General features: G+C 41.5%; 1 protein-coding gene and 1 long non-coding RNA gene across 3 annotated transcripts in view; one reads left to right on the forward strand and one right to left on the reverse strand.

Annotated features, from left to right (window-relative positions):
- NUDT3 (nudix hydrolase 3) overlaps positions 1–17427 on the reverse strand; it is an 82511-nt gene extending 65084 nt beyond the window's left edge. Inside the window, exon 1 of the mRNA XM_036768885.1 lies at positions 17108–17427. Coding sequence (XP_036624780.1) covers positions 17108–17206 — 99 coding nt within the window. The 5' untranslated portion in view covers positions 17207–17427. The remainder of the gene's footprint in view (positions 1–17107) is intronic.
- Positions 17428–17737: 310 nt separating this feature from the next.
- Positions 17738–23528, forward strand: LOC118858387. 2 transcript variants are annotated; one of them, XR_005010936.1, is made up of 3 exons: positions 17738–17874; positions 20038–20194; positions 21492–23528. It is a non-coding gene; the product is annotated as an uncharacterized LOC118858387 (long non-coding RNA). The 2 variants fall into 2 exon arrangements; XR_005010935.1 differs by having other exon boundaries at positions 17738–18404; positions 21492–23527.
- The last annotated feature ends 2980 nt before the right edge of the window (positions 23529–26508 follow it).

Here is a 26508-nt window from a genome sequence, read left to right on the forward strand (position 1 = left end):
ATCCCCTCAAGCTTGGAACACAGAGCTCTTTACTCTACAAGCAGTCATACCCCAACGAAAAACTCAAGGGTCAAGTAAATTGGCCGGGAACACGGCCGGGCAGCAAAAACGCACCCAGATTCAGTCTCAGACTTTGGAATCTTTCTTTGGTAACAAAGAAGACCAAAACACACAGCCAGAAGAAGCCAACAAAGTCAAAGAGCCTACAACAAAAACCTCCAAGAAAAACATGAACTGGTCTCAGGCCATGGAAGAGCTCAAAAAGGATTTGGAAAAGCAAGTTAGAGAAGTAGTGGAAAAATTAGGAAGAGAAATGAGAAGGATGCGAGAAAACCATGAAAAACAAGTCAATGACTTGCTAAAAATACTGAAAAATATAGCACCTTAAAAAATAGACTAACTCAAACGGCAAAAGAGTTCCAAAAAACCAATGAGGAGAAGAATGCCTTGAAAGAACAACAAAGAACAGGGGCAGCTAGGTGGCACAGTGAGTAGAGCACCGGCCCTGCAGTCAGAAGGACCTGAGTTCAAATCCAACCTTGGACACTTGACACATTTACTAGCTGTGTGACCTTGGGCAAGTCACTTAACCCCAACTGCCTTGCCTTCCTCCCTTTGAAAAACAAAAACAAACAACAAAGAAGAACAAAGAACAGCAGGCGTTCATTGATGTCACTGGATGGAAGAGTCAGGCATAAGAAGACAGGATAGGTAGGAGAAGGCGAGGTTATAAATGACTCTGAATAAGAGAGGATTTTATCTGATCTGGAGATTGTAGGAAGCCACTGGACTTTACTGAATGGGGTAGGGGAGGTTGGGGAGAGAAGGATGTCATATGGTAACCTGGACATTAGGGAGAAATTAATGGGCTCTTAAATTAGTTCACCCTGTCTCACAATGCAACATTTTGTTCTTATTGAGTTGGCTCAGCTGTAGCTGCCTCTTTGTGACCCCTATCTAGGATGTTCTTGTCAAAGATACTGGACTGGTTTGCTACTTCTTTCTCCAGCTCATTTGACAGATGAAGAAACTGAGGCAAATGTTTAAATGACTTGCCCAGAATCACGTATCTAGGGACGTGTGTGAGGCCACATTTGAACTCATGAAGATGAGTCTTCCTGATTCCAAGCCCAGTGTTCTAGCCACTGTACCACCTAGCTGCCCCACAACAGCATTAAAAGATTGTAATAATTTTTAAAGATGGCAAAATTTTAAAACAACACAGTATCACTTAAGTTATTGCTAGCATATTCAAATGATTAACTGGGAATAACTAACATGCAAAATTAGGGATAATGGTCTTCTGACTTTTGAGGGAGAAGGGAGTAATTGCTGGGAGCTACTTCAATAATCCAGGTGAAGGACAATAAAAAACTGAACTAAGTTTGTGTTACTGGGAAAGGACATATGGGAGAGTGAGTAAGAAGACTAAGTGAAGCTTTGGCAAATTAAATTATTGGGGAGTTGGGGGAGGAAATGAAGGTCCTGGGAAGTGCGTAACTAGGTCACTGAAAAATTGGTACTGCCTTTAAAAAAAAAGCCATTTTAATTCCATTTTCAGGATTGGAATTTTTTATTCTTGTTATAAATATGAAAATGCAGTCACTCAAAAAAGACTGTTTAGCAATCCACAAAAGAAATTAAATAATGGATTAGGTATTCAAGAGTATGATATGCAGTTCACCTGAGTTAGTTGATACACATGCTACACCCTGTTCGCATACTGCAGATGGACAATGATCTGGGCCCATGAACGAACAGGAGTAGAAAGAACTGTATTCCATTTGGGAAACTGTGGTGCACGTTCAACGGTCATAACTTGCTGCTTGATGCACTGGCCCACCTCTTCAAAACCAATATTCTCTTAATGATGCCGTATAGTCATGAAATAGAACAGAGCTATCTAGAGAGAATCATAACTGAAGGTGACCCAAAAATGAGTGGAGAAACACAACTGATCTAAGTAAACTCTGTAATATTAACAACGATAACTTGTCAACAGGACATAGCACAGAATGGGAACTAAATGGAAGGGAGGGCAACAGGATTAGGAGTCCCAACAACTTCCGGACTAAAAATTACTGAGTAGATACCTATCTGCACTGATACCCATGGAGCTCCCTATGCTGTTGAAATCAGGCGAGGAAAGAGAGATGTACTTCTAGGCTATATCACAGGGTTAGTAGACTTAACCTCGTCAGCATCTACAATACCCTACAATAAAAACTGTCAGTCCTAATAACCCCAAAACACTGCAAAAATTCAAGTGCCTTACAAAGCAAAGAAAGATGTACAGCTTTATGAATAGTAATGGATTGTAAGTGAGAATAACTTATCCTGCAACTTGAATATAATAATATATGGAGAAAAAAAGATTTTCTTATCAAGAAAACTGAATTTAGATAAAAATTTTTGAAAAAATGCAAGACAAGAAAGTTAAGAAAAGTAAGCACATAGCTTTGTGATCCTGGGCAAGTCAATTAACTACTCTGAAACTAACATCTCCCCCTTTTTTCCCATTTATCTATCTGCTGTGTGACCCTGGGCAAGCCACTTAACCACTTTGTAACTCATTTTTCCTTCTTTTAGTTACCTGTTTATTTTTAACTTTCATTTCTTAAAGTTTTGAGTTTCAAGTTTTCTTCCTCCCACCTCTCCTACACCCATTGAGAAGGCAAGGAATATGATATCATTTGGGCAGGTGAAGCTATGCAAAACATATTTCCATATCAGTCATGGAAACAAACAAACAAACAAACAAATTAGTCAAAAACCAAACAAACAAAAAACGAAAAGCAAAAAACAAAGTGAAAAGGGTGTGCTTCAACCTGCACTCAAAGTTCGTCACTTCTCTCTCTGGAGGGTGATACCATTTTCCATAATGGGTTTTTCGGAACTGTCTAGGATCACGGTATTGATCACAGTATCTAAATCTTTCACAGATGATCATCGTTATATCATTGCTCTCCTTGTGTGTAAAATAGCACCTGTATTCCAGGGCTGTTGCCAGGATAAAATTGGAAAACATCTGTAAAGTGCTATGCAAATGCTACTATTATTAAAAAAGAGATTTAGGGGGGCGAAGGATCTTGGAAATCTTATGAACCTCACTCTTACTGGGCTCAGAAAGAAAGGCTGATGTAGTGGTAGAAACAAACTACAGATATTTTCAAGAGCATAAAATTGACAAATGTTGCTGTCATAAATTACTATCATCTTAAAAAAGATGTACAGCTTTAATGCATAGTGACTTTATATAGTAAAATGACTATTCTAATTATGTGAAAATAAGTAATGCATATATGGTACCAGGATACCCCACTTCCCAACTATTCTGAAATAAGGAAAGCTGACCTGTTTTGGCCAGAAATCCTGAGGGTCTTTCCCTCCCAGATGGATTTTTTTTTTTTAATTAAATAAAAGAGGCCATTCTTTGCCTCATTTCTTACCTAGCCTTAATCACTGAATGGGTGTTGCCTCAGACAAACTGAGACCTAGGAATGATCTTAGCTTAAAAATACCAAGGTCTCCCAACTGCTTCTGGGGCCATCTCCAGTTGTCCTGATCTATATCTTGGCACTGGATCCAGATGGGTCACAGGAGGAGACAGTGAAGCTGGTAACTCTGTACAGCCCTACCTCACTTAAATACAATTTCACTCATAAGTCATAACATTACCTTCCTGAGGTCATGGTCCTCTTCAAGAACAAAGGACAAACAACAACAACGAGGGAGCAACCAATCACACTAATGCTCAATGTATTCTGAGCCAGAAGATGCGGAGATATGCAAATGAAGAATGTCACTGTCCAAGTAAGTCAAACGATTTGGTCATTTCAGTCAGAATAATATAATAGTTACGTGAATGAAGTGGCCTAAAGAGACAAGTGACCAAGAGATAATGGCCTATCAAGAGCATAGACTTCACCTTCCCCTCCAGCTTCCTCCAGCTTTTATAAACAACAGCTGGTGTTAAAACTGTGTTTTATCAAAACATATTAAGGGAAAATGATGAAGAAAACAGAGGCTTGTAGTTCGAGTGGACCAGTCAGCAGTTATGAGATTAGGAAGTCTTGGCACTGGAAAGGGGAACCAAAATAGAAGTATAACTAGATGAGAATCTGATGAACAACATATTTTAGTAACTATACATTTATATCTTCTGCATATTTAAAAAACTAAATCCTAACTAATTTTACTATCCTGATAAGAACAGGAAACTGTGGAAATTATACAGAATGTCTATTATAAATTACTAGGAAGGTTCTCATTACTTTAGAATCATAAATCAAAACATTTACTGACTGTGCATGGGGGCATAACATTATATTAGGCTTGGGCTTTATCATCTTCAATGTACACAAAAATTCCACATTTACTAAAGGTAGCTTATATAGTTCAAGTGATGTAATATTAATTAAAGTGGGACTTCTCTTTTTTTTTTTTTTTTACTTTTTTCTCTTTTAGAATGCTGAAGTAGTCAAGTGCCTTTGATTAAGTCTTACTAGGTACAAAGCCCTAGGCCCATAACCTTTTGCTGATTAGGTGTGAAGCCTTCTGGCCCTAAGAAGGATATATAAACTCAGAGGTTAGTGTTTCGTTTGGGGCTCTCACTCACTGGAAGAATGTTGGTGTGGAGACTCTGGGTAGCTGTTGGAGCCCCCTAGCTTTGAAGAAAACCCAGATGCAGGTGCTTCTCTTTTTGGTAACTATGTATGTGATGTCCTGACCAGACAAAGCCTATTTGAATTGTGTTATGTGATCTGGTGATATTTTCTATATGTATTTGCTCTGAAATTCAGGGTGCTGGCTTCTCCCCCTGAACTAGGTAAATGATATATGTATGTTTGATTAAAGTGAGACTGTTAACCCTTTAAAGTTGCTTTCCTTGGAAAAGCAGATCAAAGAGTATTGGCAGCTCTTGTTGATGGTCTTGTTGGGTCTTACACTCCTACAGCAGCTTCCAGCCACGTTGTTACAAGTGACAAACAGTAAAACATCAAATATAAAACATCTCAGTACTAAGTTCTCAAAACATTGTCACTGGAGAAAGTAGGGCATATCCGGGCTGATGTTAGAAGATTTAATGAACTGACAAAGTATAATAGGTATTACAAATCATCTTCTTCCAAGTATTCATAAAAAATTTAACTTTCAAATTTGACAACATTCCCTGCCACTGATTAGTTTTGCTAACATGCAGATACCACTCTACTTGGTTTACAAGCAATTTTCCAGAAAGCTATTTGAAACCCAAGCACTTGACCACCACCCTTGCTCTAGGTAATGTTTAAGGAATGGAATAATTCAGCTTCCTCCAGTGCTTTACCTCAGCCTAGGAAACCAGCCGGTCAATTCACAGCATGGAGTGAGTTACAGAAAGAAGCTGAGAAAGGTTTCAGGATGGGAAAACTGGCCAAATGCCTATTATTTTCTTTTTCATGTATTCACAGCGTGGCTTTATTTAAAGAGGTATTCCCCAAATATGGAGTATACCCTCTATTCAAATGTCAATAATTAAGACATTCTAAATATAAATAAAAATGATTTTTGAATTATCTGCCATCGTGGCCTCTTGGTGTTGTTATGATCAAGAAACAATGACATCTTCAATTTTGAGAATTTCTTCCACAAAACTAAATGCTCTACATTCTTATGAACGTGGTATATAAGGCTAAAAACAACAAAGATCCTATTCATAAGTTTCTTCTCATTGTTTTTATAATCATTTCCTTCTTCCTCCCTAAAACTAACATCATAAAAGGGTTATCTGCCACAAAAGATGGAATCAGTGACAAGACACTGGAACTCCTTCAACTCCTGCTACAGATGGTAAAGCAAGCAGGTTTTCATTAGGAATGCTTCAAAAGAGACCCACTCCAGGGCACCAAGCTGCTCTGTTTCCTAATCCCTTACTGAAACCACTAGAAATATTCCTGCAATAATACATATCCAGTAGTATAATACTAGACTCATCAATTCATACTTGAATAACTTAAAATTCATAATTCAGACAAGGGCTTAGCAAAGATTTACATTTTTGTGAAGGGTATGCTAAGTATAAAAAAGATTTATAGGGAGATATTTAAATAATGTGAAAAGCTTTTAAAATTACCCTCAAGAATGTGTTCATACACAAACTATCTATGCAAACAAACCTTGGCTGTTCATAATGATCTCCATCAAGTAATACTTTATTAGCCCTATAAATTACTGTACATACTTAAAAGGAACAAAACCTTTGGCCTATAATTCAGATTGTTTCTTGGCCTTTCCCCAATTTAGTCAAAATCAATTAAGTTTTAATGTATTTAATATTTAAGTGCAGAAGTACAAAATCAGCTTTTCAACATTACAGAATATTTAGTGGGCAAGGTTGGGGGGAGAAACCTTTCAAATGACTGTATGTGTGCACTTTAAAATACCAATTTCTTTTTAACAATAAGACTATTTACTCTAACTACCAAAAAAATGGTGAAATATATTTGTGTTCTTAGAAATATTTTGTCTAGATGACAATATGATTAGGTAGATTCAGAACTGGTTAAATGGGAAGGTCCACAAAAAGATGGTGGCCACTAATGGGTTTGATATCACCACATGGAAGTCTCCAGTGGAGTATGCCCCAGAATCCTGTGCTTGACCTTATGCTGTTTGACATTCATCAAAGCTATAAAGACATGTATGGCGTGCCTATCTACAAATGATACAGAGCCGGAAGGGACAGCTAACAGAGTCAGGATTCAAAATGATCCTGACAGGCTAGAGCATTGGGCTAATCTAATACGAGGAAATTTAATAGAAGAAAAATGCAAACTCTTACATTCCCGTTAAAACTTCACAAGTACAAAGGAAGAGAGGCACAGCTATATAGTAGTTTATCAGTAAACTCGAAATGAGTGGGACTCCAAGCTAAATATGAATCAAAAACGTGATTTGATATCCTTTGTGTTCTTAGGCTCCAAGACCAGGGAGGTGGTCAAATAACGGTTCTCTGCCCTGATTAAACCATATTTTAGCATACTGTTTCAAGTGCCACGTTTTAGTTAGGACACTGATCAAGTGCTGACTACACAAAAGCGGGCAGCAGGATGATGGAGGGCCTGACAGTTGTGCCACATGCAGATCATGAGGATTCTGAAGGAGAGATATGCTAACAGGTTCAGAAACTTGGAAATCTGGAGCTAGAAAAGACAGCTGTCACAGGCAAGAGGCAAGAGACTTGTTCTGTTGGCCCTGGATAGCAGGATGAAAACCGACAGATGGAAGGTACTAAGAGGCAAATTTGGGTTCGATGGAAGAAAAACCTTCCTGACAATTAGAATTATCCAAAAGTATATTCTGCCTCAGGAGAGAGTAGGTTTTACTGCACCGGAGACTCTTCCAGCAAAAGCTGAATGACCACTTGGGTTTATGTTGTTGAAGGGAAGTGTTCAGGCATGAGTTGGAACAGATGGCCTCTGAAGTCCCACAGTTTGTAGAAAATACCTCAGATTTTCTTCTGGGCAGACAAGAATACTTTAGCAACTGATAAAAATTACAGGCTACCCTTCTATTTTTCTATCTCAAAGCAGGGCTATATTTACATGCATGTTGCTTATTTTCAAAGAAAGATTTACCACCATCATTTATAATGTTTCAGCATTTACAGTTTTTCCTTATTTCTATCTCAAATCCAATTGTGTTCCAATTATCTCTATTCCCTATTTTCTACCAACATAACCCATTAAATTGCCTGAAGACTTAAATGATCCTTCAACTTTTTATTCTTTTTGTGAAGTTTTTTTTAATAAATACTAGAATTCCAACAATTACTGTTGTAGGAAATCATGTGTTGTATGTTAAATACAGCTCTTCTGATACTGACCTTGTCTGCCACAAGCCCACAGCTAACAGCACTGAAGAACGATGGATACCGCTATCATTCCACAGAACTTTTATTCTATATGTAGTTTCATGGCATGTTCATTCATACTTTACCGCTCAATCTCATGAAAAGTACAAGTTTCGATTCATGTTTTTTACTTCCTTTTACCAAACACGGTTGTTTGTTTGGTAAGAACATTTTTAAGAAATACAGAGTAGAATTAAATGATGACTTTCATTTCTCTATAATGAAAGTCCTTAATTGTATACCTGATTTCTCCACTGCATATAGGATGGCCAACTGTGAAATGACTTAGCCATTCTCAGCAATACAATGACCCAGGCCAGGTGCAAAGAACTCACAATGAAAAACTGCCATCCATGTCCAGAGAAAAAACTGATGGAATCTGAATGCAGATATACTATTTTCCAATTTATTTTTTTCATAGCTTTTTTTTCCTTTGGTCTATTTCTTCTTTTACAACATGACTAACACGGAAACGTTTTACATGATTGCACAAATATACAACCTATATCAAATTGCTTACGGTCTCTTAGGGAGGGGGAGAGACAAAGGAGAGACGAGGGAGAAAATCTGAAACTCAAAAATTTTTTTTAAAGCATTGTTAAAAATTGTCTTACATGTAATTGGGGGGAAAACCCACTTTAAATAAATAAATAAATGATGGTCTCTCCATTACAGGTTCTTATGTTAGTCTTTCTCTTGCTAATTATACAAAGTGCACCATGATCTTCTTTTGCATATCCAAGTCACAATGATTAGTGGCCAGTTAAGTAATTAACAGGAGTTTATTAAGTATCTACTCTGTGGCCTGTGTTAGCAAACAACCCTTTTTTGTCAGCGTATTTTATAAATGCTAACAGCTCTGATCAAGGTAAAAAATCTTTAAGCGTTGGGAATGTATTGAAAAAAACCTCAAAATTTGCTGCTATTCCATCAGTAATGACATTAACTAGTGACTGGTCTTTATATATCTGTTTAGCCTAATCAGTAGGATGTACTTCTGAAAATTCTATTATCAATCTTGCAATTTATTAAAAAATGAAGACCACAATCATCATTGGAGTTCTCTTCTCTGAGTCTGACGTGGAAATAAATTCTACTTTTGTTTATACTTTGGGTTCCAAGGCAAAGCTATAGACAAGGCAGATCAAACTGGCACGACAAAAAAATTTGAGTATTTTTCCAGTCTTCATTATCAATTGCCAACATATAAGTAATTAAGCTAAACTTCTCTTCTACCATATTAAACATTAATTGTGCTATTTTTTTCTTGACTAATACAGATGTGACTCTAATGTTGTCACTATGCAGAATGGGAATAGCATCTTCTGGATACTTCCAATGTGCTGGCCCTAACAGGAAGATGACAGTGGTCTTACTGAATACATATTTAGACTTCAGCATGGTTTTGTTGGGATAGTAAGGAAATTCAAAACCCTTGACGCAAAATAAGATTTGTTTAGAAAAAAACCGTACTAGCGTCAGAGTACATCACCTTTCAGACTGATGCAAAGTGCCAACCTTGGATAAGAGAAAGTAACTGTGTTTAGATTTACAATGTCTTTCTTCCTGCGATCGAATCATCATCGTTCATATTCTACAGCCCATTTACACTCCAAGTATCTTTCCACTGCCCCCTGGATCATCAACAATCTTAATTCTTCAGGGATTTTGGCACTGGATGCTTCTCACAGGCTGTACCTACTAAAGTAACTCAAATAATAGCGATAATAATAAAAATAACAGCAGCTAGCATTGACATAGCATTCTAAAGTTTGCGAAGCACTCTGTCTATCTAATCCTCACAACATCTCTGGGAGTTAGGTTTTATTATTATCCGTACTCCACAAATGAAAAGACAGAGGTAGGCAGAAGTTAAATTATTTGCCAGTTTAATAAACTGGTCACAGAGCTCATGTCTGAAACCAGGTTTTGAACTCAAAAGGAGGGGAAAAGCCTATTTGTACACGCACAAAAATGTTTACAGCTTATGTTCTATAGTAGCCAAACAACAACATTAACTACAAACCAAAACCTCAAAGTTGCCCAAATGCCGGAGTCACAAGATTATGAATTTAGAGCTGGAAGAGAACTAGAGGGCATCAAGTCCAATCCCCTCATTTTACAGACGAAAGAAACTGAGGCACAGAGACGCACCCAGGATCACAAAGCTCGTATGTGGGTCAGCAGCAAGATCTGGACGCTGACAAGACCACACACCTATCTGCTATACCACAGATTAAAACAAGAGAATATATATTTATTTCAGCACTTCAAGGATCTATGATTTCACTGGTGTGGATAACTTTCCCACTGACACAACCTGTAGCCCCCACGCCTCCATAGGAAAGAAGGAAGCAATTAAGTTTTAATTAAGTGTCTGTTTTGTTCCATGTACTACACTAGTAGCTTTACAAAGAGCATCTCGTTCGAATCTCGAAATGACTAACAACTCCGGGAGGTAGGTGCTGTTATCATCCCCATTTTGAAGTAAAGAAAACTAAAGCACAGAGGTTAAGTGATTTGGCCAGGATCACACTTAAGTGTTTGAGACCAGATTTGAACTTATTTTCTTGATTCCAAGTCCAGCACTCCACCCACTGCAACTCCCTGCTACCTAATAAAAGACTATCCGGTGGCCAAACATCCAGCATCAAGGATCCTTTCTGAAATCTAGCTTTGCTGGTTCTCAGTCTCCCCCTGGGCTGGTATTAGAGGTCTTTACAGTTTGATAGAATCTGGCCAAGCTTGTGTATGGTCATGTCTACACCATAAGGAGGCATCAGAAGAGGACATTAGTGGAAGTACAATGCCCGTAAGTGTGACAGATGGGAAGAAAATACAGTTAGCTCTATAGGAAATGATGGAGATATGAAAAATTTTGACTCCTGAAAGATGTTCATGGTCACATAATAAACACTTAATAAAAACTTGTCAAGTGATTTTATGGAATTGAGTTGGAAGGGGACCATGGTAATCATCCAATCCAACACCTTCATTTTAGAGGTGAAGAAACTGAAGTCTAGAGAAAGGCTGTGACTTACCCAAGGTCACAAAAGTAGTAAGTAGCTGAGTCAAGATTCAAATTTATACATGCTATCATGATAATGTAAAAAGAAAATGCATTTTATGGTGGATAGAATGTTGGACTTGAGGCCACACAGACTGAAGAATGGGTTCATATTCCACTTCTGACAGGAGCTGTACGACTACGGGCAAGTCACATAAATTCCCTGAGTCCAAGTTTCCTCACCTATGAAATAGAGATAAAAATACCTGTACGACTTATCTAATTGGGTTGTTATGATGCCTCAACTAAATAATGCACGTAAAGTGCTTTGTAGAGAGGTCTTGAAATCACATGCATAAAGATGATAATTAGACCCATGGGAGCTGATGATCTCAACAAATGTGAGTGTACAGAGAGAAAAGGGCCTAGAACAGAACCCTGAGGCACATTCACAAGTCAGAGCAATAAGACTAGTATTATGAAAAACAAACCAAAGAAAATTTTCCAAGACAGGATAGTCCAGAAGAGGACTGTGAAAAGACCAGATATGGCAATTCAGAGAAATGCCAATACCATGTTCCACAATAAATTCACAATGAATTAAGTGACCTTAATATTGAAGATCACACCAAGCGTAGGGGGTATTTTCCTTCTATCTTCCTATCTCTCTGTCTAGGAGACTGGGACTCCCCATCTCACCCAGGCTAGAAGTACAGCGGCCATTCACGGGCCCAATCCCACTGCTGATCAACACAGAAGCTTTGACCTCCTCTATTTCCAACCCTGGCTGATCCACTCCTCCTCAGGAGGCAGCTGGTAGCACCTCCTGCTTTCAGGGGCTCAACATATGTTGGATTTAGTGTGGATACCTGACTGGCTTTAGCCTTATTGTAGCTAACATCTCTTGAGCTCAAGGGATTCCCCAACCTCAGCCTCTCAAGGCACAGGGATTACAGGTGTGTGCCACTATGCCAGCTTAAGAAATACATTCTTAACCACACAAGAGACAGACGCAATACAAAAGATAGGAACTCTGATTACATGAAATTGATGAGCTCCTGCCCAAACAAAAACGATGCATCTGGGGTAAGAAGGGAAGTGGTTAACGTGGGGGAAAAAAACTATCAAGTCTCTCAGTGAAGAGTTTGATATCCAACATATACAGACAACTACCAGCTATACATGATTTTCAAAAAAGCCATTTTCCAACAGATAAGAGGTCAAAGCAGATGAACAACCAATTCACAGAAGAACTGCAAACTACTAAAGAACGAAAAGAGTAAAAGAATGTTCCAAATCACTAATAACAGGAATGAATTTGGTGCCTGACACAATTTTCTCTCAATGGCTGATACCTAAGGACTTCCATATACAGACTGACTTTTCCTCAAAATGCTAATGGTTAATAAAAGCATTTGTTCTGTAAAACTGGGACTCAGTCAGAAGGCTGCACCCAAGGACCCCGAAGGCCACATGTGGCCAAGGCCAAAAGGTTCTCCACCCCTGCCCTGGTCCCCCAGTGAACCTCAGCCACACAAAGATGATCCTACCCTTGATTCTGCCATTATCCACAAATGCACCATCTCCATGTTCAAGAATTCCAAAACATCTTTATCTGACCATAATCTATTGGCTCTCCACCTCTCCCTCTGCCTTTCCTTACCAAACCCTGCTCTTTTCTGAAATGGCGACCTTCCATCCCTCAACACCCCAGCTCTTTCCTAAGACGTCTCCCCTGCACTTGCCGTTCTCTGCTCTTTTCCCCATCCAGACCCCTTGGTGAATTAGTTTGATTGCACAGTTATCTTCTCTTGAATTCCCTCATTATATTATCAATTGTACACTGCCTTGGATCACTCCCACAATCCAGCCACCTTCTCTCCTATACATGTGATGCTGAATGAAGGTGAAAACAAAAGCACACCACCATTCGGATTGAACTGAACGGAACAAAATAATGTGACACATCTTCACCTGGGCCCTCACTGCTGCTAGGCAATCATACTATACCTCCCTTATCAACTCACTATCCTACTCTCCATAGCTGCTTTTGTAAATCCTTACATCTCTTCAAACCTCCAATGGCTTCCCTTTCCCCAACCCTCTCAGCTGAGAAACTTTACAGAAATAATGGAGGCCATTTGCTGTAAGTTCCTTCTCTCCTCTTCCTCATCTCCTATCACTCAGATGCCTTAAGCCATTTTATCCCCCTTCACCCCTGCCTTATATGAAGTGGCCTTACTCCTTACCAAGACTAATCCCTCTTCCTGCACAAGTGATCCCATTCCATTACACCTCCTCTGTTATACCCACTCTCTCATTTATCTTCAATTTCTCCATCTATTGGCTCCTTCCCTACGACCTTCAAACTTGAAAATGTCTCCCCCATCCTCAAAAAACCCTCACTATCCTCCTGTATCTCTTCTGCCCTTGCTGCCTCCACTTTCCTCTTACTTTCTTAACCCCGGCTTCTGACCTTATCATTCCACCAAAAACTGCTTTCTCCAAAATTACCAATGATCTCTTACGTGCCAAATCCAATGGCCTCTTCTTAATCCTCTTTCTCCTTGACCTCTCTGATACCTTTTACACTGTTGATCACCCTCCCCTCCATCTTCTCTCTAGTTTTCAGGAAACCACTCTCTCCTGGTTTTCCTCCTATCTATCAGACTGCTCCTTCTGTCTTTTTTGCTACATCTTCATCCAGGTAACACCCTCTAATTATAGGGGTCCCAAAAGGTTCAGTCCTGGGCTCTATTCTCTTCTCAGTCTAAACTACTTCACTGGGTGACCTATGCTGATGATTCTAAAATCTACCTATCTTACCCTAAACTCTCTGCTGACATCCAATCTCCAATTGCCTTTCAGATGGCTTAAACCCAACATGTCCAAAACTGACATCATTACCTTTCTCCCTAAATCACAGATTTCCAAACTCATTTGGCCTACTGCCCCCTTTTAAAAAAAAAAAATTACTCAGTGCCCCCCACCCAATCTTCTTTCCTTAACCCTTTACTGTTTTGTTTTGTTTGTTTTTTTTTTTGAAATTTGCATCATTTCAAACTACTACTGCCCCCCTAACCCAACTGTTCCAGTGCCCCTCCAGGGAGTGGTATGGTCCACTTTGGGAACCGATGCCTAAATCATTACCCGGCCCCCCCTCCCGACTTCTCTACTAATGTTGAAGGCAACATTATTCTCTTAGTCCCTCCAGCTTATGACCTAGAAGTCATCGTCACCTCCTATCTTTTCACCCTCCTATCCAAGCTGTTGCAAGGCCTATCTATTTCACCTTTACAACATTTCTCCAAAACACCCTCTTCTCTCCTCTGAAACTGGCACCACTCCGGTTCAGGCCCTTAACACCTCACACCTGGACCACTGGAATAGACTGCTCCTGGGTCTGCCTGCCTCAAATCTCTTCCCACTCTAAGCCATCCTCCATTCAGTCACCAAAGTGATTTTTCTAAAGTACAGGAGTGATCACATCACCACTCCCTACTCAATAAATTCCAGTGGCTCCCTACCTTCTCCAGAATCAAAATCCGCTGCTTGGCATTCAAAATCCTTCATGACCTAGCCCCTCCTACCTTTCCAATCTTCTGATACTCTATTCCCTGCCACATACTCTTTGATCCAGTAACAGTGACCTCCTGGCTGTTTCAGGAACAAGACACTCATCTCTCGGTTCCGAGCATTTTCTCTAGCTGTCCTCATGACTGGAATCTCTGTCTACTGCTTTCTCTGGTTTTCTTTGAGTCTCAACTAAAAGTCCATTTTCTACAGGAAGCTTTTCCCAACCCCTCTGTACTCTACTGCTGTCCCTCTCTTTATTATTTCTTATTTATCCTATATATAGCTTATTTGTACATGTTTGTATGTTTTCTCCTCCATTAGAATGTGAGCTCCTTGAAGGCAAAGAGTATCTTTTGCCTCTTTCTGAATCCCTAGAGCTTAGCGCAGTGCCTGGCATAAATAAATGTTTATTGATTGACAAACTCTTCACAAAAAAGGTTGGGTATATTATACTGTCACAGAGCAACACAAACCTATATTCCTTGAGCATATTGTAGCCTCCCTGGGCCTAAGATTCCTCTTCTGTAAAACTGCAAAATCAAGAAAGTTGGTTAAGCTAATTAGATCTCTTAGAGCGTTAATATTCCATGACCATGATCCACAAATAGCTTCATTACCCAATTCTCAAGTTAATTCAATATTCAGTCAGGTTTAAAAAAAATTTTTTTGATACATTTATCAGCATTCCTTTGAAGAGTTTTAGATTAAAATCCTAAAAATGAGTAACAATGCCTGTGACTTTTATTTTTAGGATGCCCTTAAACATTTAATGACTATTGCTGCTACTGAAAAGACCTACAGCTTAGAAATCTCTGATGATTAAAGTACTGCTACTTTAGTTGTTATTACTAAGTGGCATAATTTTTAAGCAAAAAAGATTAGGAGAAAAGGAACCTTAATTAACTTATCCATAATGGATTTGTTTTCTAAAAAAATCAGTTTACATATATATGAAATGCATATATATGTGTATATATCTTTATAAAAAATTTTAAATCATTCATAATAGAATTATGTTGGGGAGATTACAGCAAAATCTGCTATAATTACTTAAATAATTTCCCCTGCCCCCCCAAGCCTGGGATCCCATCTGATATCCTAAAGCTACAAATACGATGGTAAACAAAGAAACTAAGACAGCTACTTTATGTCCTAAAAGAGTATGTAACTTACAGGAAATCACTGTTTAGAATCTCTCTTAAAATGTATCTGCTTTGGAAACCTTTAAAGCAAGTGCCTGTATATAGTCCCTTAGATTCTACTGTAAGGAAATACTACCTCAAGAACATGTATATTGCTACAAGAATTCACTTTTTTAGACAATTTTAATTTCCACTTCCTCTAAAATCTCTCTGGACAGCACCTACAGACAATCCATCAATTCATCGCAGCTTCTTTCACAAGCATTGGCTCAAATTTCTTTCCCCATTTCAATATGATGCGCTATAGCATAGGTCCGTTCCTATTAACACACTGCTGAATGCTTTCCCACAATACAGGGTGTTCCTAAAGTCTGGACACATAGGCAAAGATGCGTATTTTCAAGAAATGAATGAAATTTTAACAACATTTTATTTAATTGGAATATTAATAACATCTTCAATTCACTTGTGATGCAAAGGTCGATGCGCTTTGCAAGATTCACGTGAACTCCACGTCGCGGTCAGTTGCCTGTGTCCAGACTTTAGGAACACCCTGTATAGACTGTTTCCGTTTGTACCTAACTTTTATTACGTATACACTTTTGCAAAAGCACCATTTTGGCTTTCCAAAGCCTCTGTGCTTTATTTCCGAGCCACCATGGAAACTACTTTGGACGCAGACTTTTCCATCACTACCCAAAACAAACCAAGAATTCAGAGGCTTCCCGTCTTCTTCACATGCCCCTCCCGAGCCATCCTGCCCTAAGACCCTTACTTTGGGGCAGTGGAAGGGATCGGTCCAAGGACCTAAACTACAGGGTTCAGCCTCGAAGATGAGCTAAAATGCTGGGCAGAACGCTCCCCGTAACGAAGCTGCCGCAGGCCATCCAAACGCTCCGCTATTTGCGCCACCAGCACCGACCCCGGGCAAACCGCAGACGTTAAACGAAGCGGAGCTACGAGGCGGCCACTCCACGACGCGTCCGACAAATGCGGGTCTGTGCCCGAGGGCGCGGAAGATCGCTCCGAGTCCGGCCCATTCATTACGCCTCAGCCATTCTCGTCTCCACCGCCGGCTCCCGGATCACTCTGCCACATCCTTTAGGCCCCCCTTCCCCTCCTTTGGGGCTCCATAGTTTCTCCCGGCAGCTTCCGGTCCGTTTCCTCGCCATAATCTTTTCCTTATTCATCACCTCGGGGAATGGCTCGGCTAGATTTCTTCCAGCCCCAGCCCCCAGGCCCCATTCTTTGGCCGCGCCCCGCCCTGCCCACCCTCCTCGCAGTCCATTTAACTGGGGGAGGGGAAGCCCCAAATGACCGTCCCCTCTGGCCCCCCTCCCTTCGGAGGAGGGGGGAGGGGGCGGACGCCCCTCTTCGCCTCCGTTTCCGTCTCCCCACCCAGGTGCGGGCGCCCCTATTGTCTCGGTTCGGCCCGTCCCCACGCGCGGACCGCGGCCCCCCGCCCCCCACCACCCGGGCCCCCCGCACCTCCTCCTCGCTCTCGCTGCGGAAGCACAGACACGCGGCCCGCTTCTTGTAGCCGTCACCGTCGTAGGTCCGGGTCTGGTTCGACTTGAGCTTCATCATCGCCGGGCCCGGGGTCGCGGGGTCGCGGGGTCGCGGCAGGGGGAGGGGCCGCCGGGGCGAGGGGCCGGGTCGGGGTCTGCAGGCCGCGCCGGGAGGGAGGAGGGGAAGGAGCCGCTTCTCCGCTACACGGCTCTGCCGCTGTCCCGCCTCGTCCGCCTCATTCCTCCCGCCCTCGGCCCGTCGTCGTCGTCGTCGCCGCCGCCGCCGTCACGGCCGCCGCCGCCTCCCCCTCCGCCGCCGCTCGCTTCACGGCCGCCGCCGCCCCCTCCGCCAGCGCCGCCGCCACCGACGACGACCGGGCCGCCATCTTGGGCGAGCCGCGTCAGCGGCGTAAGGCCTGGCGGGGCGACGGGGCCGCTCCCGCTCTCTCGGCGCAGGCGGCCTTCGGGAATCGCTCCCTCCCCAGCGAACGGGGCTCGAGCCCTGGCGCCAACCGCGCGGGCGCAAACGGGCGCTGGGACGGGGCCGGCCCCGGCGGAGGGGGTGGGGGCGGGGAGGCCGCTACGCTAGTAGCGTAGCTGAGCGGGGGGCGGGGCGGGCGGGGGCGGGGCTGCGCTCGGAGAAGGATAAAGGCAGCCTGGGCCGGGCGCGGGGGCTCGGCTTCGGCGCTACGTCATCGGCGGGGCCCCGGAGCCGCGCTCCCCTCGGCTTGGGACCCAGGCTATAGGGTGAGTCAGGAAGGGGCCGGCCATTCGGAAGAACAAATATTTATCTGCGTGGCTTCGTAAAATCCAAGGAAATCGCCTTTGCTTCGCATAAATGGGGTGGGCTACCAAGAGTCTAAAGTAGAAATACCGCTGGCCGCCGTGAAGGAGCTTAGGACAACCGTCCACCCCGCCCCCCCACCATGAACCCCATCCTCCCAAGCTTCCTTCCCCCCATTCATAAAGGAAAAAAATCGAGGCAAAAAACTCCCAAGAAATGTAAGAGAGCATGGCCTCGTTCCTCGGGCTTTGAGCCATCTCCTCCCGCCTCTCTGTGGTTACTCAGTCGTAGCAACTTGCTGTCCCCATCCTTCATCCCCAGGAGGTTGTGTGGTTGCATTGGCACGTTGTGGGAAGAGGGGGGGAATCTGGAGTCAGTCCTTTACCCCGCTTCTTGGACAAGTCGCTTTAAAGTCTTTGGGTCTCCTTGTCCTCACCTGCCAAAGATGAAGTTGGACAAACTGACCTCTGAGGCCGCCTCCTGAGCAAAACTTGTGAGTAAAGTTGTCTCCTGGGCTTCCTTCAATTTTCTGAATTGTTCCCACACTGAATCTTTTTTAATCAGTCAAGGAAGACTCCTTATTGATATGTCCTGTCCCCAGCCCCATCCAGAACGGGGTCATGGTTCGATCTGATTCAGCGTTTAACTTGACAGTGAGTTCCTTGGACTGGGTCACCTAGGTGGTGAAGTGGATAGAGTGCCAGACCTAGAGTCAGGAAGGACTCCTCTTCCTGAGATCAAACCTGGCCCGGGACGTTTGCTAGCTGTGTGACCTTAGATAAGTCACTTCACCCTGTTTGCCTCAGTTTCCTCATCTATAAAATGGGCCGGAAGAAAACCCCAAATAAGGTCAGGAAGAGTCAGACAGGACTGAACCCATAACCAGAAGTTCCTTGGGAGGGTGTGGTTGCCTTTAGGGTCAAAAGATTAGAAATGGGTCACAAAACATCCCATAACTTTCTTTAATAACCTATTATGACTTCATAAGCAATTAATTCATCTTATCTAATTATTTCAAAAATGATGAGATTCAATCTTGGCGGTTTGGTGAAGTGAAAAAAGATACTGGATCAGGAACCAGTTACTTGCTCTGCTAGTTCTTGGCTAAGTCCCACCCGTAAAAGAGGAAGTTGAACATGTTGACCTCTAAGGTCCCTTCCATAGATTGAAATTTATGATCTTATGATCATTGTGGGTATAGTCCCCATCACTACGAATTAAAATCTCTCCATGCCTTTGTAGTTAAGTTTGTGAGCTGTGGTAGCCGAAGAAATTCATCACCTGACGGCAAAGCTCTCCGTTACTTAGGCTGGTCTTTGGATAACAGGCTGTACCACCAGGCTGATACTTGAAGCACCTCCCGTTTGGTTTTAGGGCCTGCCAAGGTTTAGTTTCCAGTAGCATAGCCTTTTAGAGCCCGGGGCTACCTTCGTGCCATGTTACGCTTCAGAATAGGAGTTTAGTAAAGATGAATTTACCTTATTCCATCAACTTACTTGCATTTTCACTCTAAATCACTTACAGCAATCAGCTTCAGGTATTTATGGCCTGTTGCTTAAAGCTGTTTTTCATGTGCCCTAAATTTATTTCTTTAAAGTTTCTACATGTGTTTGCTTCATCTATATGACATTGACTTTTATTCGCTGTAGTTATAGCATCTGCTTAGACCTATGTCCCTTCAATGTGAAGTCTTACCCTTTTTTGTTGGCATATGACTGTTTTCCCTCTCCCCCTATTTTCATTGTACATCTCCAGATTTTTTCCCCCCATGTAAGGGGGAATCCTGAGAACAGATATACAAATTAGGTGTTGTCTGCTTATTTCCAAATCTTTTTCAATGATCCCTGTGTAGTTGAAAGAACTCAAGATCTGGAGCCAGGCATGGTGGCACACACCTGTAATCCCTGCACCTGGCAAGGCTGAGGCTGATGGATTGCTTGAGCTTAGGAGTTCCAAGCTAAATTAGGGCAAAAGCTGATTTTGTGATTGGGTATCCACACCAATATGGTCAAACTCTAGAGGTAGGGAGCCACGGAGTTACTAAGGAGGAGCACAAAGTGATCCAGCTCAGAAAGAGGAGCGTCTTTACCAGCAGTTTGACCTATCAGTATGTACTCTACTTCCAGACTAACCAAGGTGGAAAGACCTGGTCTTCGAAAAATAAAAGAAACCAAGATTTGGAGTCAAAAGACCTACGTTTAATCCCAGCGCCGCTGCTTATTACTTTTGTGACCTTGGACAAATCAACTTACTTCTCTGTGACTCCGCTCATCTGTAAAGCGGGTAGGTTGGACAGAGGGATTTCTGAAGTCCCTTTTGATTCTAAATGCCATTAACTTCCTGTGTGGCCTAGCATTTTTAGAATTTTTGGTTTCAAACACCACACAAAGCCCATGTTTTCAGGGAACAATCTACAATGACTCCTAGCCACTCTGAGTAATAACAATTCCAGTACTAAATTACTTAACAATTGGCAAAAATACTCTGCACATATTAGAAATATTTATCAGGAAATACTTGTTGAATCAATTGTTTGCCAACTCATATAATTCAAGAGCTTTTCCTGAAACTTATTCCTCTTAACTTAGCATTTCTGTACTTGGAAAAAAAAAAACTGTTGCCAATCTGCATATTCCCTAAATTTTTTTTAATCATAAGAACTTTAAAACTAGGCCTAATGCCAGTGCTTTAGGTACTTCCTGTTTATGCCGTCCTGTACAATTGTCATAGCTGCTTTAGCAAAAACAAACAAAAAAACTAGAAAATGATTGACTGCTTTAAAAAAAATGGACCTTTTAGGGACATTCTTGGAGTAATTAAAAGGACTGCAGGTTTCCAGTCTGCTCTTCTGTTCATTTCTGAACCCAACTCATTGTCCCACTGCAATATTTGTCCAAGGCATAGATACTGTTAGATTACTTTTGTGGGTTGACCACCCCACAAGGCCTATCAGAGGGAGGCCTTTCTTGATCTCCCTGATTATTGGTGCTCTTCCCTCAGCCTCTTATGATGTTTATAAAGTTCAAGAGACATAGTTTCTGGATAACTCATCATTTTATCCATAATGCTAGAATATTACTAATAAAATGGGTCAGTGACACTCTTGAATGTCATATAAACTAATAGTGTCTGTGGGCTCACAGTTTATATGCCCTTGGAAGAGTGGGTGTTCATGAGGGTGGCAATCAACTCTGATTGGTTAACAATTGACAGAAAGTGAATTTTACAATGATTGGTGAACCTGTTCCAAAGAGGGGCTGGAGGTGGGGTAGGATCCTGACATTTACTTCTAAATTGCCCAGCCTTGGGCAATCTAATCAAAGAATTTATCCCCACCCAAACCTGGGTAGAGCACAAGGAACCTGGGTGAGGTCTGAATAAGATTGAGAAAGTTAATTCAATCTCATTATCAGCAATGTCCTTCTGAGAGGGGACAACCTGAAAAATCCTGGTCCTAATTCAATAATTGGTTACTAATGTGAGAGAGAACAAATCATTTCTCACCCTGGAATTATTTTGTATTTACTTTGTGTTCAGTTTGTAATCAACATCTATGTACACTATGTATGTTTCTCCCTAGCTGTAGATGAGTTCCTTGAAAAGCCTGGATTGTTTCCTTTTTGCCTCTAAATCCCTAGTCCATCAGTCAACAAGCATTTGTTAAGTGCCTTTGGTGTGCCAGGTGGGAGGATAGAAAGACAAAGAATGAGACACTCCCTGTTCTCAAAGAGTTTATGTTGTATTGAGAATGCCCAAAAGAGATGCCTCCGTGAATGCTCATCACTGCTTCTTGGTGAACTACTTGTAATAATCTGGAAAACAAGCTGTCTTCCTCCACCTTATCGACGTGAATGGGCTGAGTTATTTTGAATAATTCTGGATCCCATGTGGGGTTCCAGGAATATTCCTGGACTGGATGTGAACAGAACAATGTTATCTATAAACAGGCACACATCAAGATGTCAGCATCCCTGGTGAAGCTCTGTTCTCTTCTCTGATAATGCCACACCCCGGAGCAGGTCCTCATCACCACAAGCTGGAACTGTTGCAGTCATGTCCTGGTGGGACTACCTCCTTCAAGTGGCTCCCCAGCCTTATTCCTCCGCTCGGCTGCTGGTGACCTTGTGAAAAGGCACACCTGACCTTGTCACTTACACCATCCCTCTCCACACTCAACCAACTAGAGCTCCCTTTTATCATCCATGACAAAAAGACTTAGGGGAATGATAGGGGTAGCTAACATTCACATAACACTTTAAGGTTTTCAAAGAGCTTTACAAAAATCTCAATTTATCATCACAACAACCTAAGAAGTAAATGCTATTACTGCCCCCAATCTACTGGGGAGGAAACTGAAGCAGAAAGTACTTAAGTGAGTTAGTTGTCAAGGGTCACGCAGCTAATTAGTGTCTCAGGTCAGATTTGAACTCAGGTATCCCTGATTCCCCGTCCAGTACTGCCCAGCTGCCTACCAGCATGTCAGACATACCACTTGATAAACGCTGAGGACATGGATGAGGGTAGCAGAGGACTAGAAGGTGTGGATGGGTCACGATTTGCAATGTTGGAAAGAACTGATAAAATCTGAGATTCGTTAATGTATCCATCAAATAGGTCCGATGAATGGAAAACATCTAAATTATGGCATATTTGAATATCACAAAGTATTGTAATAATGTTAACTACAAAGAACACAGGAAAATCTGAAGGCGTGAAGTAACATAAAGTGATATGATTAGAACAGCATATATATTGACTACATCTATCTATCTATTTTTTTTAAAGAAAACAAAACCATTTATCTGTTAGAAAGCCAGATTTGGCGAAATAAAATAAGCATTGCAAAACTGACCCAACCTTTTAGCCCAGAGATCTCCTTAGTAAGGCCCAAGGATGTTATTAAAAGGAAAAAAAAAATTTGTAGAAAAACCTTTACAGTGGATTTGTCATTAGGGAAAAAACAACCAACAACAACAGGTAAACAGCCTAGAAGCCCAACAGTTGGGGGATGACTGAATAAATTGTGGCATATCCAAATTTCTTGCCTTCTCCATGAGGGGAGGAGGGGAGGGAGTGAGAGAATTTGGAACTCAAAATTTAAAAATGAATGTTAAAAATTATTTTCACATGTAATTGGGAAAAAATAAAATACTAAATAAATTTTAAAATTATGGCATATCAAGGTAATGAAATATTAATCAAAGGAACCTATGGACTCACAAATGTGAATATTCCCTTTCAACAATGTACTTTATTCATGCCTGCTTGTATCAAATGACACTTGTTGGTGTTCTCTGACTTCGCCAGCGTGTCTCCACCCAGTATGCTGGGGCATGTGATAGCAGGAGGCTAGGCCATCTCTCCATCAGTTCTTTCCCACTCTGGACACATGATCAGCCCATCATATTTTTCAATCATACATTTCTTTGATGATATAATTTACTCCTGGTTTTTTTTTTGTTAAATGTTACAACCTGTACTTGAGCCCAACGTATTACATACTGTTCTAGAAAAGTTACAAATATGAATATAATGAATCATGGAAAGATTTATGTGAAATGATAAAGCAGAATCAGTACAACTATTAAAAATAGTAACAAAATCTAAAAATGGAAGCAAAAATGCTCATTCCTTAGTTTTCATATACATAGACATACAAACTTTTGTATATTCCATATACACATACCTACAGACTTTTCGGTTTTTATGTATGTTTTATTTCTTCTATGTTTACATGATTACTTTTTCTTGTAATATTTAAAAATTCTTGATATCTTTACATCACCTATATTATGCCCCTTGACTCACTGATTGTGGTGGAGTTAGAAACTTCTTGCTTACAGCTGTCATCTTATTTACCATTATCACACAGTAACCTTTCCTCCTTTGAGGTTCATTCAATCCATATTTTTCACCCAATCAAGAATTATCTACTATCCCTCAGGATACTCTCTTTCCTTCCTCAATAAATACAGTGCCTGGCTTACTGTCTTTCTCCTGGATACTCTCTCCTCTCTAGGTTTGGCTGACACGGCTTTGTCTTGGTTTTCCTCCTACCACTCTGACCATTCCTTCTTAGTCTCCTTTGTTGGATCTGCATCTTCATCCTATTAACCCTGAGCTATCCTTGGTCCTTTTCTCTTCTTCTTCCATGTTATATTATCCTGCTCTATCTCCTCATCTCCTATGGTTTCTATTGTCATCTCTATGCACGATTCCTAGATATATTTCCAATCCTGACCTCCAGTCTGGCACCACAAACTATTACACATCTTAAACTAAATGTCCTGTAGACATCTAAAATTCAAAATGTCCAAAACAGAGCTCACTATCTGCACCCTACCCCCCCCCCCGACCCCACAACATTCCCTTCTTTTAAACTTCTTTATTACAACTGAACATCACCACTCTCCCTGTTACCGTGGTTCACAACGAAGGTGTCATTCTTCACCCCACAATCTGTTCCTAAGTCTTTACCACCTTTGCTACTGCTGTTGTCAGCGTCCCATTCGTACAGCTACCACCCTGGTGCCAGCCTTCGTCACCTCATGCCTGGACTATTGCGATAGACTTTCCTTGCCTCATCTCTCTGCATTTCTAGTTCATCCATTTGTCCTCCAAAGTGATCTTAAAACACAGATCAGACCGTATCACGCCTCTACTCAATAAAGTCCAGTGGCTTCTTCCCTCCAATATCAAATATAAAATCCTCTGTTTGGCTCTTAAAGTCCTTCACAACCTGGGCCCTTCCTACCTTTACATTCTTCCATTTTACACCCTTTGAAATCATGAAAATCTTGGCTTAGGGAAGTCTTAGGAAAAGGCTTAGGAAGCTTAGGAAAATTAAAAAAAAAAAAGCCAATGACACCGATGTTGCTGCTCTGCACACATTAAATCCTCAACTATGCATTTCACCGGCTATGCTTCATGCCTGGGATGCTCCCTACTCGTCTGTCTCTCCTGGCTTCCCTGGCTTTGTCTGAGACTCAGCTCCCATCCAGCTTTCTCTAAGAGGGCTTTCTCAGGGTCTTCCACCCAGTGCCTCACTTATGCTTCTATCTCCCGTGTAGATTGTATGTATTTTATATGCTCATGGTTGTTTGCATGTTATTTCCTTCGTTAGAATGTGAGCTACTTGAGGGTAGGGATTTTTCCCTCTTTCTTTTTATCCCCCAAATTTAGCAGTGCTAGACATAGACACTAAATAAATGCTCGCTGGCTGGCTGACCAACGTGTCTCACTCCTTCCATCTTACAGATAGCCACCCTTTATAATTAAAAAAAAAATTTTAAGGAAAAAATGTTCAGCAAAACTAACAGAAAATTTTATACTCTATAAGGTGTTCTATACCTATAGCTCCATTCCTTCCACTCAACACCCCCCCCCCCAACCTCTTTGTAAGGGAGGCTGTAACATACATGGTTATTTTATCTTCACAAGATAGAGAGGTGTGTAATAAAAGTATCAGTATCCATCTTTTACAGATGAGACTAAGGCTCACGGAGGTAAGATGACTTTCCCAACACTCGAACCCAAGTCCTAAGACTCTAATCCAGTGTTTTCCACTACGCTGTGTTGTCAGTTAAAAAAACAAAAATTCTTCGGGGAGTCATAGCATAAGTCATGGTGCATGGAATCCTGCAAAGGGCATCTAGTTTGCAGCCAAATATAAACCGCCTGAGATCTTAAGCAAAAACATTTAGCAACTACTAAAATTAAGCAATTGCTAAATACACATTTTAATTTAGCAATTACAGTCATACAAAAATTAGCCACCGAGTCACATTAGGTTTGCATCAATTAGTAATTTAAAAAAATCAGGCCTTTGATCATGTGGCTCACTAGTGAAGAATCTAGAACAACAGAGAGTGCCCCAGCATACTAAAACCCAGGTCCCATTACTTACTGGCTATAAAACCCAGGCAGACCTACCAGCAGGCTATTAGAATAATCCAGAGTGGTGGCCATGTCAGAGGAGAGAAGGGAGTGTATTGGGGAGATGCTGCAAAGGTAAAATTGACAGGTCTTGGCAATAGCCTGGACACGGGGATGAGAGATGGCGAAGAATCCCGAGTGACTCCAAGGTTGTTAGCCTGTCGGACTGGGAGGATGGTATTGCCCTCTACAGTAGCTGGGAAGGTAGGATGAGGGGAGGGTTTGGGGGATAGATAATGAGTTTTGGATATGTTGAGTTGAAGATTTCCACTGGAGGTGGTTGGAAATGTGAGATTGGAGGTCAGGAGAGGTTAGGGCGAGATTGGTAGATCTGAAAATTGTTAGCATAGAGATGGTAATTAAATCCATGGGAGCTGAGGAGAGTACCAAGTGAAGCAGCATAGAAGTGGACCCAGGATAGAACCCTGTTAGGTCATAATTTCATCCTGGAGTTTTATCAAAACCCTTGCTTTAACTAACTTACCTAAATCTAGTCTTTCACCTTGGCCTAGAATAGCTTACCTGCTTTACAATCCAATTTAATCTAGTTCCTCTGACATTTCTGCTTCAAAAAACTACGATGAATTGAGGGATCTTTCTTAGACTCAGGCAAAGAAGTCATTGTCTCTGTGGCTTCTTTCTCATCCCTCTGCATCCCTTTT

The sequence above is a fragment of the Trichosurus vulpecula genome, chromosome 7, assembly GCF_011100635.1.
Source record: "Trichosurus vulpecula isolate mTriVul1 chromosome 7, mTriVul1.pri, whole genome shotgun sequence".
Lineage (NCBI taxonomy): Eukaryota > Metazoa > Chordata > Mammalia > Diprotodontia > Phalangeridae > Trichosurus > Trichosurus vulpecula.